This window comes from Garra rufa, chromosome 6, assembly GCF_049309525.1.
Source record: "Garra rufa chromosome 6, GarRuf1.0, whole genome shotgun sequence".
NCBI classification, from domain to species: Eukaryota; Metazoa; Chordata; class Actinopteri; order Cypriniformes; family Cyprinidae; genus Garra; species Garra rufa.
The window spans coordinates 45,673,529-45,692,571 of record NC_133366.1 but is presented as its reverse complement, the minus strand read 5'-3'; the positions used below and the strand labels follow the sequence as shown (position 1 = coordinate 45,692,571).

Below are 19,043 nucleotides of genomic sequence, written 5' to 3'. Positions count from 1 at the left end.
GTTCACTATGAAGCTGCACATTCCTTTTTATTGCAATGGAATGCATAGATAGCAAAAATGAACAGGGAAACAGGTAGAGTTCGTCAGGCAGTGATATGTCACAAGAAAGGAAGTTTGTGTTAAGTATCAACACGCAGGTAAGAATAATTCAGCTATTGACACCTGTTTACATTTAACCCTCTACTGTACGCATTATGATAGACCTATAAAAAATATTTGACTGTTTTTCTTTTGTTAATGTTAATGTTTAAGTTAATGGCATAACTTAAAGTTCTGTAAAAAAAAAAAAAAAAAAAAAAAAAATTGGGAAAAAAATATTTTAAGGTCCTTTATGATATGTTGCCATATGGCAACAACATCCAATAGTGGATCTAACTTAGAAATTTCTAACTTAGAAGTTTCCTTATAATTAATATTTTTGTTGTTTGAAATGTTGTTTGTGTTGATTTAATTGGTGTTGCAGTTTTATAAGCTTTAACACAGAACTTATAAATGACACCTTACATACTTTCCAACAACGTTAATTCCAACGGCTTTTATTTATATATTTAAATATTTATATATTATCTATATATTTATATATATATTTTTGCTGAATATTATTGAAAACAAATATAATATTGTATCATCATTTATCATAAACATTGGTATAAATCCAAAAGCATTGCAGTTAATGAAAATTCATTTTCTTCTTTCTCTTGCCATAAAACATGGTGGCGTTCACTGACATACTGTTCCGTTTTCATATCTAATCAAAAGTAGCACTGCCATTAAAATTTGATTTTATCCATAATACAAATACCATTAACATACAACTAATCAACATTATATTACTAGCATTAATGTTGTTATTGTTACAACTTAAAAGATCGAAGCTGACCTTGCTAGCTAATCTATTGCAATATTGCACATTCCACTATTGCACAGTGTTGCCATTTGGCAACACATACATTTGATCGATTTACAAAAAACAGATTTCATAAAAACTTTTTTGAGTGGTGAATATGTCATTATAACTTCCTGGAGGGGATGTCTCTGATTTTTTTGTGGATGTGACACGAGTTGATCCTTTGTTTTTATTGACGTTTTCATTTGCATTCAGCAACTACTCCCAATAGACTTCAGTCTGTCAGAAATCGTGCTACAGAAAAAACACTGCAAGTCAAGTGACTTAACCAAAGGGCATTTCATTGGCTAAACTAAGGTCTTCTCTTTCCAACAATTTTTTTTGAACGTTTATGCCTTAAAGAGACCGTGGCCGGGAAATGAAAACAAAGAGCATGTTGCCATAAGGCAAAACCCTGCGGTAGAGGGTTAAACTTTAAAATTTGCATCATTTATGACAATCGTTTGGAAGTAAGATGAAACAAAGTATGGCATCAGCTGGCTTGTGTTATTACAGCTTGTATATGAAACGTATTTCACGTATGAAGGAAGAGGCAAGGTTTGGCAGAAAGACAGGTAAACATTACTGATTCACAACAAAGTTTACGTATGTAGCCTACATGATAAAGTGCGTCAGTAGAAAGACTTGTTTCAGTACCAACATGTTAAACAATGTCTGAATGCCATGCGACTAGTTTGTTATCTGAGATTACAAAATCAGGCATTGATTCAAATAATTTATGAGTGATATATCATGAAGACAAATACAACACATGTTGGATTTGTAAATGAAGATTGAGGTTCATGTATGGACATAAGTTTTACGTAATAACTTGTTTTACGTTTTTAGGAGCTCCGAACCCCCCTGAGCTCTTTTCATTCCTGTCATACTTGTTCAGGATCTTGGCTGGTAACACAAACATTTTAGGTTTATACCGGAATGAAAAAGCTGAAACATTAAAATGAGGCTATGATTGTTCATGTAGACGTACAGTCAACACATGTATAAAGCACATTTTCTAAAATAATTAGGATGTTTTATAATGTGGAATGAATTATTTTATTCAGTCTCGGCACATGGACTTTAATATACTATCTGATTATATCCAGTAATAGATGGATATTCCTGCATGTACCATAGCAGCAGAAGACTCCACATGCCCACTTCCTGCATATGATGACTTTAATAAGTTTCCTGTTTATGAGGAAATTCCAGCTTCACCGCCACCCGAATACACCCTCGCCATAGCGACTCCTACCCACAGGGGGAGAGGTAAGAGCTGCAGCTGGTGGGGTCAGCATATAATTTACATATACATAAGAGGGTAAAAATATATAAAAATTAATCTTTTAATCTTTTTTTTTTTTTTTTTTTTGCTGTGTACATTCAATCTTCAAGATATTCCTCATAACCCTAACAGAAGGAGGGAAAACCCTTATCCTGTCCTCAATGTGCCCCCTCAAATTGAAATAGTTGAACACAGAGAACAAAGTAAGTGCATTTAACGGAATAATTTGATCCCCTGCTGATTTTGCGCATTTGCCCACTGACAAAGAAATGATCAGTCTATTGCTTTAATGGTAGGTTTATTTCAACAGTGAGAGACAGAATAATAACAAAAAAATACAGAAAAACGCATTTAAAAAAATAATAAATTGATTTGCATTTTAATGAGTGAAATAACTATTTGATCCCCTATCAATCAGCAAAATTTCTGGCATCCAGGTGTCTTTTATACAAGTTGTAATACCTGTATAAAAGACAGAAATCAATCAACCAGATTCCAAACTCTCCAAAGAGGGCCAAGACCAAAGAGCTGTCCAAGGATGTCAGGGACAAGATTGTAGACCTACACAAGGCTGGAATGGCCTACAAGACCATCGCCAAGCAGCTTGGTGAGAAGGTGACAACAGATTATTTTCAAATGGAAGAAACACAAAATAACTGTCAATCTCCCTTGGACTGGGGCTCCATGCAAGATCTTACCTTGTGGAGTTTCAATGATCATGAGAATGGTGAGGAATCAGCCCAGAACTACCAAGAGGATCTTGTAAATGATCTCAAGGCAGCTGCATGGGACCATTTTGCTGAATTGGCCAATGAACATCTGAATGATTCAGAGGAGAACTGGGTGAAAGTGTTGTGGTCAGATTAAACTAAAATTGAGCTCTTTGTCATCAACTTAACTTGTGTTTTGAGGAGAAGGAATGCTGCCTTTGACCCCAAGAACACCATCCCTACCATCAAACATGGAGGTGGAAACATTATGCTTTGGGGGTGTTTTTCTGCTGAGGGGACAGGACAACTGCACCGCATCAAAGGGACGATGGACGGATAGGGCATTGCAAATGGGTTGTGGATGGGTATTCCAGCATGACAATGACCCAAAACACACAGCCAAGGCAACAAAGGAGTGGCCTAGCCAGTCTCCAAACCTTAATTCCATAAAAAATCTGTGGAGGGAGCTGAAGGTTTAAGTTGCCAAGCTTCAGCATTGAAACCTTAATGACTTGGAGAGGATCTGAAAAAAGGAGTGGGACAAAATTTCTCCTGAGTTGTGTGCAAACGTGGTGGCCAACTACAGGAAACATCTGACCTCTGTGATTGCCAAAATGGGGTTTTGCCACTAAGTACTAAGTCATGTTTTGCGAAGTGGTCAGATACTTATTTCACTTATTAAAATGTAAATCAATTAACTTTTTTGAAATGTGTTTTTCTGGATTTTTTTGTTGTTGTTGTTATTTTGTCTCATGTACTCACCCTCAGGCCATCCTAGATCTAAATGAGTTTGTTTCTTCATCAGAACAGGTTTAGAGAAATGTAGCATTACCCTACATCTCACTACATTACTCTCACTAATGGATCCTCTGAAGTGAATGGGTGCCATCATAATGAGAGTCTAAACAGTTGATAAAAAACATCATGATAATCCACAAGTACTCCACACGACTCCAGCCGACCAGTTAATGTAAAGAAATCTACCATTAATGCATTTTAACTTCAAACCCTTGCTTCTGGCTAAAATATGAGTCCTAAATTCATAATGCTTTCTCTGGTGAAAAAATTGTCTCATCTAAATCAGAAGAGAAATATGCACAGATCAAGCACTGTTTATAAGCAAAACAATCCAAAACAATTCCAAACAAATACGTTGGTGGATTTTGATGTTATTGCTTCATAAGGCATTAATTCATGGACTGGAGTTGTGTGTATTTCTTGTGCATTACTGTGATGCTTTAATCAGCTGTTTGGACTCTCATTCTGACGGCACCCATTCACTGCAGAGGATCCATTAGTGAGCATGTGATCCAATGCTAAAATTTCTCCAAATCTGTTCCAGTGAAGAAATAAACTCATCTTCATCTTAGATGGGCTGAGAGTATATTTTCAGCGTTTTTTCTTCTTGGGACGAACTATTTCATTTTATCAAGTGTTTATCCTCAAACTCAAAACATTATTGTCTACATAGTATGCATATGCATGCACTGTGTACAGTATGCAAGTTTTTCTTAATGTATTAAACACTTTGCTTTGTTTTTGAACAAACTGGAAAAAAGACAGTCAGTTGTCGCCACCTATTGGTGTAAAGACATAACCTGCAGAAATAGTCACTGACAAATCTGATTGTTGACCGATTCTGAAAAGAACTCACATTTTCTCCATTTTAGTATTTATGAGGCAGACAGTGATACCTGTAGCTCCGCAGGCGATCATGGTGCAGCCACAACAGACGCTAGTTCTTTTGAATGACACACCGACAGCGACTGTGTGCAAGTACTGCCATAGGAACATCATCACTAATGTGAAATATGAGTCTGGTTATGCTGCATGGAGCATGTGCTGCGTATTAATTTTACTTGGGTAAGATCTGACAAAATTGTGTGGTAACTATATGGAAGATTGATATAAATACATCAATCATTTATGAATCTCTGTCTTCATTACATTGTTTTACAGGCTCATTTGTGGATGTTGCCTCATCCCATTCTCTGTCAGAGGTTTTAAAGATGCCCATCACTCCTGCCCTCACTGCCACAAGCACTTAGGAATATACTTCCAGAATTGACTTTATTTCCAAACTCTCACACACATTCAACATTATGATCAATACTTGCATTTTTATAGTCTATAAACTGCCACAATGTATTAAAACAATTATAATGCAATACATAACTGCTTAAATAACAATTTACTTACAGGTCCCATTTAAACAGCTTTTAAATGTAGATCCAAACCGTTACTCTGTATTTAATGTGATACATATTTCATTTTTAATGTATTCCTTCTTTTTTTTAAAAGAGCAGATATTGTGTAGTTCTACTAAGATGGCACTTTAAGTTTTACAAATACCACATTTTACCACATTTTGTGGTAAGAAATAAAGTTGTACTGTGCTTATCTTAAGTGTATAAATGCCTTGAAGGAATATTTACACAAATCACACACAAATTGCAATTTAGAGTCCCAATTTAATAATTCCTCATTTATTCCATGGATTCATTTCCAAACAATACAACTAAATATCACTTAACCCAAAAGAACAGAAAAAATACTTAAAATACACATGCAGGATTATTTTCAATTCTAAACGGCACACCTCACCCAAAAATATGGAAAATGTGAAAATTCAGTAAAAATTAAGAACATCAAATTAAAAAAGAAGTTGAATGTTAAGATACTAAGCACTGAAGGAATTATTATAAAGACATTACATAGCATCTGTTCAGATTATGAGAAACTGATTAGATCCCTTGCCATCTACTGATAATTGTGTAAATATCATGGAACAAAAATAAAAAATACTACTGCATAATGCATTAAGTATTTCATTGTTATTCGAGTGTATGCATATAATGTTAATAAAACCCCTTGAAATCAGCCCTTTTCCTCTCTTGGTAGAAAACTAAATTGGATGTTAGAAATCAGAAAGATTAAGGGGTGTTTATTGATTATCTATTTGGTCCTCCACATAGTCATTGGCAAAGTGAGCAATATTTTGCAATGCATCTAAAATCAGAGTATCCATTTTAACATCAGTGGCACGTTCCTCATGGTAGTTCCTCACAGGATAAATGCAGTTCACAGGAACTCCCAGCTTTAAAGAACACTCCTCTATCTAAAAATGAAAAATCTAATATTATCTCTAGTCACAATTTTTATGTCTGCATGGAAAATACAAGAAACAAATAATCAAATAATCTAATCCAAACTAATATTTTATCTAATCTAATCTATAAATGTTCAAGATTAAATCATTGTATTTGCCTCTGTCAAAAAATTAAAAGCAGATATTTTAATACTCACCTTCTGTTTTATTTTTTTGCTTGTGTAGATCTTCTCAAGATTGTCTTTCACTAGTGGGCATGCTTCATCCACTTTGGTCATGATTATGACTTGAGGGATGCCTGTGATAATTACATATATTCAACAACACAAAACAATATCAGAATTTACTCAAACAAAGCTCTTCTTTCCATGGTTTGTATGATGATGTATAGCTATGTGATAGGGATCTGAGGATACAAATACTGTATTTGTAAATGAAGGCATTAATGTATTTTATGACTTACCAAAGTCCCGTGCTTTCTCACGAACTACTCTCATTTGTTTAAGTGTGACCTCCTCCATCATAGAAACAGTGTTAGCAGGAAGAACAGCCACCAGACAATGAATCCTGTCTTTTAGAGTGGGGTTCCTGTTGTACTTTAGGTCTTCTTGTGTAATTGGTGTAAATGTGTTAAACTAAACAGACAGAATCACTGGATAAACTACACAAATCTATTATGGAAAACAACTTTTTTAACAAAGCAAGTGTTTACATCAGATTTACCTCTACACTACTTCTAGAAGACATTATGATGCAATATGTTTAACTGGAAGATGTCAAATAAAGGTCTATATTAACAAAACTTACAGAATAATCATCTTCGATGTAACCACTTAGTAATTTGATGATGTCATCTGTTTGTATTCCTACACCTCCATGATGCATACCAGCGATGTCAGTGAATGTGAATGGAAAGTATGAACCAGCTTTGTTCTTCACTTTGTATGATTTGCACTGAGAACAAAACAGTGTATATATATATATATAACTTTAAGAAACAAAAAGCTTACGTTTAACGAACAAAAATGCTCCCAATTTTTTTTTCTAAACTTAATAAAAGGAAACGAAATTATAAATACTTTGCCGTTACATACAGAATGAATTACCGATTATGGCGGCAGATATTGAAACAACAGACATAACAAATACGGTCCAAATAGACTCTTTGTGCAGGGTTTGGCCACAGAATGTTGTTCCTTGCGCCACCTGGTGGATATTATATGAAGCGCAACAACGTTTTAAAAAAATCTAAAAAAGCCCCTGCAGGCCGACGCGTGAAAATAGACGCATTTTTAATGGCCAGATCTGTATATATATATATATATATATATATATATATATATATATATATATAAACTTTTTTGATCCACTTCAAATGTTGACTACTGAAGTCAATGTCAAATAAATGATATACCTTCAAAGTAAAAGTTTTTCCTGCATCTGATGAAGAATTTGCCAGAGCTCTGTTAGTGATGCGGTCCTGAAGAGCATTATTAACAGAGTTGAAGAAGCTTGATTTTCCAACACCAACTGGTCCATGCAGAAGAATTCTGAGAGTGTTGACTTGTGGGTTCCCAGGTTGGAGGCAATTTACTATTCTTAAAAAGTTGTTCCTGTCCTCTCTATAAATTTAATTTAATTTTAAAATTAGTTTTTAAATTAGGCTGCAATAAATAAATAAAATACCAGATGCTAAATATTTTTGAAAAACAAAACTAGAGTATACCTCCAGTTAATTGACCTCCAGGGGCTACCATATTCTATTTAACAAAACAAATATTAAGTTTATTTTTATTACATTTATATTGCCTGTTTTGCTATAGTTGTTTTTGCTATATTTCTCAATATGTTTTGCAGCGTTACATGATAATTTAAGACCAATTTCTGTCTTACTGAGAAAATCACAATTTACCTGGAGAATGAAGAGTTTGTTGTCTGTCTGGCTGTATGCTGTTGACATAAATCATTGGTTTCTATATTTTAAATAGTCAAAAAGCAACAAAAGCATCATATCATGTAAAAAAACAACAACACAGTCTGTCACTGTGGTGTTGGATGAGACAGCAGGGATTTTATAGCTTAAAAAAACACAGCTTACCTCAAGTCAAATAAACTCCTGCTGATATCAAATTCTATTAAACCGAAATGAATATTTGGTCATTCTGAATTTTCTATTACATTTATTTATGTTGCCCCTTTTACTGTAATAATTTTGCTATATTTCACAAAACATTTAGCTGTGTTTCAGGATGATTTAAGCCCAATTTATGTAATAATTTTTTTTTTTTTTTCATTTACCCAGTGATGGAAGCTTGTTTTGTCCACATAGATTGTCTATTTGGTCCTCAACATAGTCATTGGCAAATGTAACAATATTTTGCAATGCATCTAAAATCTGAGTATTTATTGCAGCCATAGTATTATGTTCTTCATGGTAGTTTTTCACAGGATAAATGCAGTTCACAGGAACTCCAATCTTGACAGAACACTCCTCTATCTATAAATGACAAATACAAATGACAAATGCTATATGTTGCATAAAGTGAGTTTATATTGATCATCTTTACATTGATCATCTATGGGAGGCTATGTCACAACATTTATGTTGGCATGGAAAATACAAGTAATTTACTAGATTTAAAATCAAATAAACTATTCTAAATTAATATGTAACTAATGTAAGTAATCTTTTAGGGATCTGTCAAAAGCTTAATTAAATGTAAAACTCAAACAAAACTTTTGTTTTCTATTAAGGTCTGCAAGTAAATAACTGTTATTGGGCATCTGAATAATAAAAGTGCTTTACTCTTTCTTTCTATCTTTCTTGTAAAATGGTAAATTTGAAAATCCATGGATAACAGCAATTATATTTTAGCATTAATGACATTAGTGTGACTTAAGAGTTACACATACTGGTAGATTAATCATTACAGAAACATAAAAGTGATTTTAGTAATCTCCAATACTGTCAAGGCAGCTGTGGCACAGACCTTACATTGGGTGGTGGTCTTAATGATCTTTTTAAGCACTGTACATTGATTTATATTGTATTATATAGATCTTATTTATTATATTCTATGCATATTGATTTATATTTATAAGTAATTCATACACAGTATATTTTTCTGGATGATCACTCAGGATGATTTATGCATAATTTCTGTTTCACTGAGAAAAGCACTCTTTATCTAAGATGGAGGAGTGGGTTTTTTTTTTTCAAATTGCCACATTCTAACATTATCTTGAAATAGAGATAAAATATTAGTCAGAAAAGTTTAAGTTATCAAAATTCAGCAAAAGATGGGGAATGATATTTCTGTTGTTTCTTCCCAAGATTTCTCTCCTTTCTACCTACACACCTCATTTTACCCCTAATTTAGCTATATACAATACTTGCTAAATGTATGTGTGTGCATATTCCACAGAGATGTGTATATAGTGTATATATAGTGGCATGAAAATTTGGGGAAACCCATGCTGAATCTGTGAAAATGTGAATAATTTTAACAAAATAAGAGAGATCATACAAAATGCATGTTATTTTTTATTTAGTACTGTCCTGAGAATGATATTTTACATTAAAACATAAAAGTTGTTTTAATTTTGACAATCGTCTATTTTGAATCTGCCATTTTTGTCAGAAATTCTTGAAAAGACTTGTTGCCTCCCAGCTCCAATGTCATCTTTCTAGTTTATATAAGCAGTTCCAATCAGGGTTTCATCCCTATCACAGTGTTGAGACTGCACTTGTAAAGATATCCAGTGATTTATTACTAGCTGCTGATTCTGGACTCTCATCAATACTTCTTGAACACTGTTTTACACTCCATACTCTTAAAGGGGTCATCGGATGCCCATTTTCACAAAAAGTTCACAAGATTCTTTAGGGTCTTAATGAAAAGTCTATATATACATGGTTAAATATTCTCAATATTTATACATCCTTTTACCTTGTCAAAATCAGCTCTGCAAAAAATTAACTAATTTTATTGCATGGTCCCTTTAAATGCAAATGAGCTTTGCTCACCCCGTCCCTCCATGATGTGGGATTATGAGCTGTAATAATTACTTTAGCCACAATTTAGCTGCGTTTAGCAGCAAAACTTGTCAACAAGCACATTATTAAGAAAGGCCATTTGCAAAGATGCATAAAAAACCCTTATACTTACTTCTGCTGTGGGTAAAGCTGCATCATGGGCCATTCGCACGAACATAGACGTATAAGTAAATCCAGATTGTTGCTTTCCTTGTTGAAAACGAAAGTAACATTATCCTCTGCATCTTCAGATGGCAGGAGTAAATGACTGCTGCTATGTTCATTATTACATACAACAAGAGAACACCTCAATTGTTCAATCGGACACATTCTTGTCTTCCTCTGTACTTGAGTCACACAATGGTGATCAGAGTCGGACTGTTTCAGCTCAGTGAGGACAGGTCTAAGGTAAGATGCTCATGTCAATCAACTATCGTGGGAGCAACCTCTGAGAATGCACTGAGACTGACCTGATATTACTATTAAAGATAAAAAAAATAACACTAAGGCACTGTTTAAGGAGACAGCCATTTTAAGTGGTGTTTGAAACCATAGTGGACGTTCTCGAGTGCACCCATTAAATCCCACAATGCACCCCAAAAAATGAGTGTACAACTGGTGTACACTCAACAGCTAGAGAGCAAACGTGGGCAGAGTATCCACTGAGATAATGCACTGTCGCACACCGATTGAATTCCAGCGTCTTGACAGAAGATGTCCACAGCTGAATCATCCATTCCTTCATTTTACAACGTGCTCGTCCACGCCATAATACAGCGTACAACACAGGTACAAATAGAAATTGATTTAATTTTTTAACTAGGGTTTATACATAATTTCCGTGACATAATTCATGGTAAATCCTTTAATCTTACTAGTGGAACTACCCGTTTCAAATAATTATTAAACAGCAAATTATCAAACTTTGCAAAAGCGGCAGTCCTTCCGGTGCACTCAGTGTCTGAAATTCACTCACTCGTTTTCATTCACTCCTTTTAGTGAACTGTGGACTAATGTAGGGAATAGTAAATAGGGTATATTGTAGATTTTGGATACAGCTTGAGTTTTGCATCCGATGACCCCTTTAAAGGGATGGTTTGGAGTAGAATTGACTTCATTGCTATGCACTCCGTAGCCCATCTAAATACCCCATCCGAAGTTTTTTTTACCTTAGTCAAACATTTATGGAGGTATTATAGTTTTTAGAATTGCTTGTTACAGGAGTGAATGGTACATGGGATGTATCTCGTAAATTGCACCACTAAACGTGCAAGTAATCTTACCAAACTTGTACAGTAGTGTAAATAGGTTATGTACTCACAAAACGCTGCAACAGAACATTTTTAAGTCCACCATGAGTGTTTTAAAAACACGTTTTACCCGAGAACTACTAGTCTCAAAAACTACAAGTCAACGTCACTTCCCTGGTTTGAAAAAAGCACGTAAAAGTCCTCCTACTACATCTGTGTGCATGTCCACTTGTAGGAGGACTTTTACGTGCTTTTGTCAAACCAGGGAAGTGACGTCGACGTGTCGCCATTTGTAGTTTTTGAGACTAGTAGGGATCGGCTAAAACGTGTTTTTAAAACACTCATGGTGGACTTACAAATGTGCTGATGCAGCGTTTTGTGAGTACATAACCTATTTATACTACTGTACAAGTTTGGTAAGATTACTTGCACGTTTAGTGGTGCAAAACGAGATACATCACATGTACCATTCACTCCTGTAACAAGCAATTTGAAAAACTCTAATATCTCCATAAATGTTTGTCTAAGGTAAAAAAAACTTCGGATGGGGTATTTACATGGGCTTCGGAGTGCATAGAAATGAAGTCAATTCTACTCCGAACCATCCCTTTAAACAGATTGGAATCTATTGGAATTACTTTATGTTGGTTTCGTTCCTATCTTACAGACCGCATTCAATTTGTACAACTATAGCGTAGCAACAACGAGGAGACTTGAGCTGAGAATCTGAGTACTGCAGTTATTTATTTAAATAAAAATCATTGGAACATTGGGCTACAAGGAAACAGGAACATAAGGCACACTGTAACCAATTTCTGTAGTTTTCACAGCATTATTACTGTAAAATGAATAAATCCATACTGTAGAATATGTATACAGTATGTTGCTGTAAATCGGCAATGCATCATGGGTAAAAATACAACCGTGGGAAATTCTACAGTAAAATTATATTTTCCTGTGAATCATAGTACAGTAGTTGTGATCGGCATTTTTCTCTCATCTGGATTAACCGAAGTAATGGGCGTATTTTTTCCAATTTGACCTTAGAAAGGTAAAGTTGCTCTTTATTTTTCCATAAATTTTGTCATTATTGTTATATTTACAGTTTTCACTCGAGACGTTATGCGTGTTTAACTTTCAGAGCGCGTGAGAGAGAGAGAGAGTCAACCGTGAGAGGGAGCGGTAGAACCGGGCGGACATCCACATTAACCGGTAAGTGTTCGCATATTATTGCAAAAAGCATTAAATTTTGACAGCAGCACACTAGTTTTCCACAAAGGGTCTCCCATCCACATATTGACCAAGAAAGCTGATCTGATCTAACAGAGGGGTAGCATATCCTGCCAGGCTCAATGCGGCTGGCAGAATGCTACCACCCTTATAAATGAGATCAAATTCATGATTGAGGAAGGTGATTTCACCACCCTGCTGGCCAGACTGAAACTACTCAAGCAGCAAACTAGATTTTCAGAAAAGTAGCGCATCCTGACCAGCTCAACAGCTGACAGAATGCGCTACCACCTCAATGAATGATATCAAATTCATAATTAAGGTGGGGAATTCACACATGTTGATCATGCTTGGGCCTTCTTAGATTCAGTAAGCAACCAGACTCTGGCTACTGGCTTCAACAATTGATCTTGGTCTCTGCGCCTTAAGAAAGCAGATCTGATCTAACAGAGGGGTAGCGCATCCTGCCAGGCTCAATGCGGCCGGCAGAATACGCTACCACCCCTATAAATGAAGTCAAATTTATAATTGAGGAAGGTGATTTCACCCCCTGCTGTCTGGACTGAAACTACCTCCAGGAGCAAAGTAGATTCCCACAAAGGGTCTCCCATCCACACACTGACCAGGCTTGGGCTTGCTTAGCTTCAGTGAGCAACCAGACCCCAGCTACTGCATGCAACAGCTGAACTCGGTCTCTGCGCCTTAAAAAAGCTGAGCTGGTCAAACTAAGGGGTAGTGCATCCTGTCAGGCTCAATGCTGCCGGCAGAATGCGCTACCACCTCTATAAATGAGGTAAAATTCATTATTGAGGAATGGGATTTTATGAAAACAGAAGGCCAGGAGGCCAGTTTAATGCCTCATCCAAGGGATGCTCCATTTTACAGGTGCCAGTTTTAAGATTTATCAAACATTTGCTCCTTATCACGTTCCTGAGTCTGCCTCGTAATATTATCACTTTTGAACCCATAAGTACATGTCAGGGAATGAGCACCCCCTGCTGGCTGGATTAAAACTACCACAATCAGCAAACTAGTTTTTTAAAAAGGTAGCGCATCCTGCCAGGCTCAATATGGCCGGCAGAATGCGCTACCACCTCAATAATTTATGTCAAATTCATAATTAAAGTGGGAAATTCATGACCACAGAAGCTCAGGAGGCCAGTCTGATGCCGCATCTGACGGACACATATTTTTACATGGGCGGTTTAAGGCTTTATTAAAAAGTCGCTATTTTTTGCTGTCTGAAGTAGTTTTTGTTATACTTGGACTTTTGGACCCACACAGTACATGTCAGGTATCAAGCACACCCTGCTGGCTGGACTAAAATTACCTCCAGCAGCACACTAGTTTACCACAAAGGGTCTCCCATCCACATATTGACCAAGAAAGCTGATCTGATCTAACAGAGGGGTAACATATACTGCCAGGCTCAATGCAGCTGGCAGAATGATACCAACCCTATAAACGAGATCAAATTCATGATTGAGGAAGGTGATTTCACCCCCTGCTGGCCAGACTGAAACTACTCAAGCAGCAAACTAAATTTTCAGAAAAGTAGCGCATCCTGACCAGCTCAATACAGCTGGCAGAATGCGCTACCACCTCAATGAATGATATCAAATTCATAATTAAGGTGGGGAATTCACACATATTGATCAAGCTTGGGCCTGCTTAGCTTCAGTGAGCAACCAGACTCTGGCTACTGGCTTCAACAATTGAATTTGGTCTCTGCGCCTTAAGAAAGCCGATCTGATCTAACATAGGGGTAGCGCATCCTGCCAGGCTCAATGCGGCCGGCGGAATGCACTACCACCCCTATAAACGAGATCAAATTCATGATTGAGGAAGGTGATTTCAGCCCCTGCTGGCCAGACTGAAACTACTCAAGCAGCAAACTAGATTTTCAGAAAAGTAGCGCATCCTGACCAGCTCAATACAGCTGGCAGAATGCGCTACCACCTCAATGAATGATATCAAATTCATAATTAAAGTGGGGAATTCACACATATTGATCATGCTTGGGCCTGCTTAGCTTCAGTGAGCAACCAGACTCTGGCTACTGGCTTCAACAATTGAACTTTGTCACTGCGCTTTAATAATGCCGATCTGATCTAACAGAGGGGTAGCGCATCCTGCCAGGCTCAATGCGGCCGGCAGAATACGCTACCACCCCTATAAATGAGGTCAAATTTATAATTGAGGAAGGTGATTTCACCCCCTGCTGTCTGGAGTGAAACTACCTCCAGGAGCAAAGTAGATTTCCACAAAGGGTCTCCCATCCACACACTGACCAGGCTTGGGCCTGCTTAGTTTCAGTGAGCAACCAGACCCCAGCTACTGCATGCAACAGTTGAACTCGGTTTCAGTGCTTTAAAAAAGCTGAGCTGGTCAAACTAAGGGGTAGCGCATCCTGCCAGGCTCAATGCTGCTGGCAGAATGCGCTACCACCTCTATAAATGAGGTCAAATTCATGATTGAGGAATGGGATTTTATGAATACAGAAGGCCAGGAGGCCAGTTTAATGCCTCATCCAAGGGATGCTCCATTTTACAGGTGCTAGTTTTAAGACTTATCAAACATTTGCTCCTTATCACGGTCCTGAGTCTGCCTCGTAATATTATCACTTTTGAACCCATAAGTACATGTCAGGGAATGAGCACCCCCTGCTGGCCGGATTAAAACTACCACAATCAGCAAACTAGTTTTTTAAAAAGGTAGCGCATCCTGCCAGGCTCAATATGGCCGGCAGAATGCGCTACCCCCTCAATAAATTATGTCAAATTCATAATTAAGGTGGGAAATTCATGACCACAGAAGGTCAGGAGGCCAGTTTGATGCCGCATCTGACGGACGCATATTTTTACATAGGCGGTTTAAAGCTTTATTAAAAAGTCGCTATTTTTTGCTGTCCGAAGTAATTTTTGTTATACTTGGACTTTTGGACCCACACAGTACATGTCAGGTATCAAGCACACCCTGCTGGCCGGACTAAAATGACCTCCCGCCGCACATTAGTTTTCCACAAAGGGTCTCCCATCCACATATTGACCAAGAAAGCTGATCTGATCTAACAGAGGGGTAGTGCATCCTGCCAGGTTCAATGCGGCCGGCGGAATGCGCTACCACCCCTATAAACGAGATCAAATTCATGATTAAGGAAGGTGATTTCACCCCCTTCTGGCCAGACTGAAACTACTCAAGCAGCAAACTAGATTTTTCAGAAAAGTAGCGCATCCTGACCAGCTCAATACAGCTGGCAGAATGCCGATCTGATCTCACAGAGGGGTAGCGCATCATGCCAGGCTCAATGCGGCCGGCAGATTACGCTACCACCCCTATAAATGAGGTCAAATTTATAATTGAGGAAGGTGATTTCACCCCCTGCTGTCTGGAGTGAAACTACCTCCAGGAGCAAAGTAGATTTCCACAAAGGGTCTCCCATCCACACACAGACCAGGCTTGGGCCTGGTTAGTTTCAGTGAGCAACCAGATCCCAGCTACTGCATGCAACAGTTGAACTCGGTTTCTGTGCCTTAAAAAAGCTGAGCTGGTCAAACTAAGGGGTAGCGCATCCTGCCTCCTGCCTCAATATGGCCGGCAGAATGCGCTACCCCCTCAATAAATTATGTCAAATTCATAATTAAGGTGGGAAATTCATGACCACAGAAGGTCAGGAGGCCAGTTTGATGCCGCATCTGACGGACGCATATTTTTACATAGGCGGTTTAAGGCTTTATTAAAAAGTCGCTATTTTTTGCTGTCCGAAGTAATTTTTGTTATACTTGGACTTTTGGACCCACACAGTACATGTCAGGTATCAAGCACACCCTGCTGGCCGGACTAAAATTACCTCCAGCCGCACACTAGTTTTCCACAAAGGGTCTCCCATCCACATATTGACCAAGAAAGCTGATCTGATCTAACAGAGGGGTAGCGCATCCTGCCAGGTTCAATGCGGCCGGCGGAATGCGCTACCACCCCTATAAACGAGATCAAATTCATGATTGAGGAAGGTGATTTCACCCCCTGCTGGCCAGACTGAAACTACTCAAGCAGCAAACTAGATTTTTCAGAAAAGTAGCGCATCCTGACCAGCTCAATACAGCTGGCAGAATGCGCTACCACCTCAATGAATGATATCAAATTCATAATTAAGGTGGGGAATTCACATATTGATCATGCTTGGGCCTGCTTAGATTCAGTGAGCAACCAGACTCTGGCTACTGGCTTCAACAATTGAACTTGGTCTCTGCGCCTTAAGAAAGCCGATCTGATCTAACAGAGGGGTAGCGCATCATGCCAGGCTCAATGCGGCCGGCAGAATACGCTACCACCCCTATAAATGAGGTCAAATTTATAATTGAGGAAGGTGATTTCACCCCCAGCTGTCTGGAGTGAAACTACCTCCAGGAGCAAAGTAGATTTCCACGAAGGGTCTCCCATCCACACACTGACCAGGCTTGGGCCTGCTTAGTTTCAGTGAGTAACCAGACCCCAGCTACTGCATGCAACAGTTGAACTCGGTTTCTGTGCCTTAAAAAAGCTGAGCTGGTCAAACTAAGGGGTAGCGCATCCTGCCAGGCTCAATGCTGCTGGCAGAATGCGCTACCACCTCTATAAATGAGGTCAAATTCATGATTGAGGAATGGGATTTTATGAAAACAGAAGGCCAGGAGGCCAGTTTAATGCCTCATCCAAGGGATGCTCCATTTTACAGGTGCTAGTTTTAAGATTTATCAAACATTTGCTCCTTATCACGGTCCTGAGTCTGCCTCGTAATATTATCACTTTTGAACCCATAAGTACATGTCAGGGAATGAGCACCCCCTGCTGGCCGGATCAAAACTACCACAATCAGCAAAAGAGTTTTTTAAAAAGGTAGCACATCCTGCCAGGCTCAATATGGCCGTCAGAATGCGCTACCCCTGAATAAATTGTCAAATTCATAATTAAGGTGGGAAATTCACACATATTGATCATGCTTGGGCCTGCTTAGATTCATTGAGCAACCAGACTCTGGCTACTGGCTTCAACAATTGAATTTGGTCTCTGCGCCTTAAGAAAGCCGATCTGATCTAACATAGGGGTAGCGCATCCTGCCAGGCTCAATGCGGCCGGCGGAATGCACTACCACCCCTATAAACGAGATCAAATTCATGATTGAGGAAGGTGATTTCAGCCCCTGCTGTCCAGACTGAAACTACTCAAGCAGCAAACTAGATTTTCAGAAAAGTAGCGCATCCTGACCAGCTCAATACAGCTGGCAGAATGCGCTACCACCTCAATGAATGATATCAAATTCATAATTAAAGTGGGGAATTCACACATATTGATCATGCTTGGGCCTGCTTAGCTTCAGTGAGCAACCAGACTCTGGCTACTGGCTTCAACAATTGAACTTTGTCACTGCGCTTTAATAATGCCGATCTGATGTAACAGAGGGGTAGCGCATCCTGCCAGGCTCAATGCGGCCGGCAGAATACGCTACCACCCCTAAAAATGAGGTCAAATTTATAATTGAGGAAGGTGATTTCACCCCCTGCTGTCTGGAGTGAAACTACCTCCAGGAGCAAAGTAGATTTCCACAAAGGGTCTCCCATCCACACACTGACCAGGCTTGGGCCTGCTTAGTTTCAGTGAGCAACCAGATCCCAGCTACTGCATGCAACAGTTGAACTCGGTTTCTGTGCCTTAAAAAAGCTGAGCTGGTCAAACTAAGGGGTAGCGCATCCTGCCAGGCTCAATGCTGCTGGCAGAATGCGCTACCACCTCTATAAATGAGGTCAAATTCATGATTGAGGAATGGGATTTTATGAAAACAGAAGGCCAGGAGGCCAGTTTAATGCCTCATCCAAGGGATGCTCCATTTTTCAGGTGCTAGTTTTAAGATTTATCAAACATTTGCTCCTTATCACGGTCCTGAGTCTGCCTCGTAATATTATCACTTTTGAACCCATAAGTACATGTCAGGGAATGAGCACCCCCTGCTGGCCGGATTAAAACTACCACAATCAGCAAACTAGTTTTTTAAAAAGGTAGCGCATCCTGCCAGGCTCAATATGGCCGGCAGAATGCGCTACCCCCTCAATAAATTATGTCAAATTCATAATTAAGGTGGGAAATTCATGACCACAGAAGGTCAGGAGGCCAGTTTGATGCCGCATCTGACGGACGCATATTTTTACATAGGCGGTTTAAGGCTTTATTAAAAAGTCGCTATTTTTTGCTGTCCGAAGTAATTTTTGTTATACTTGGACTTTTGGACCCACACAGTACATGTCAGGTATCAAGCACACCCTGCTGGCCGGACTAAAATTACCTCCAGCCGCACACTAGTTTTCCACAAAGGGTCTCCCATCCACATATTGACCAAGAAAGCTGATCTGATCTAACAGAGGGGTAGCGCATCCTGCCAGGTTCAATGCGGCCGGCGGAATGCGCTACCACCCCTATAAACGAGATCAAATTCATGATTGAGGAAGGTGATTTCACCCCCTGCTGGCCAGACTGAAACTACTCAAGCAGCAAACTAGA

The 19,043-nt window shown here is 38.5% G+C and overlaps 1 protein-coding gene across 1 annotated transcript; it reads right to left on the bottom strand.

The window, feature by feature from the left end:
* Positions 1-5,828: 5,828 nt before the first annotated feature.
* Positions 5,829-6,878, bottom strand: LOC141336948 (interferon-induced protein 44-like). The gene is made up of 4 exons (XM_073842670.1): positions 6,801-6,878; positions 6,457-6,628; positions 6,191-6,291; positions 5,829-6,002 (listed from the first exon to the last, which is right to left on the bottom strand). Exons 1-4 carry the CDS (start codon positions 6,876-6,878, stop codon positions 5,829-5,831), a joined length of 525 nt encoding a protein of 174 aa, XP_073698771.1.
* Positions 6,879-19,043: the final 12,165 nt, after the last annotated feature.

Bases quoted from the DNA above. Each gene is read 5' to 3' on its own strand.
- LOC141336948 (XM_073842670.1), bottom strand. From the start codon at position 6,878: ATGCATCATGGAGGTGTAGGAATACAAACAGATGACATCATCAAATTA. The intron at 6,629-6,800 runs GTAAGTTTTGTT...CTGTCTGTTTAG, and splicing joins ACATCGAAGATGATTATTCT to TTTAACACATTTACACCAAT. The intron at 6,003-6,190 runs GTGAGTATTAAA...TTTCATTTTTAG, and splicing joins GCAAAAAAATAAAACAGAAG to ATAGAGGAGTGTTCTTTAAA.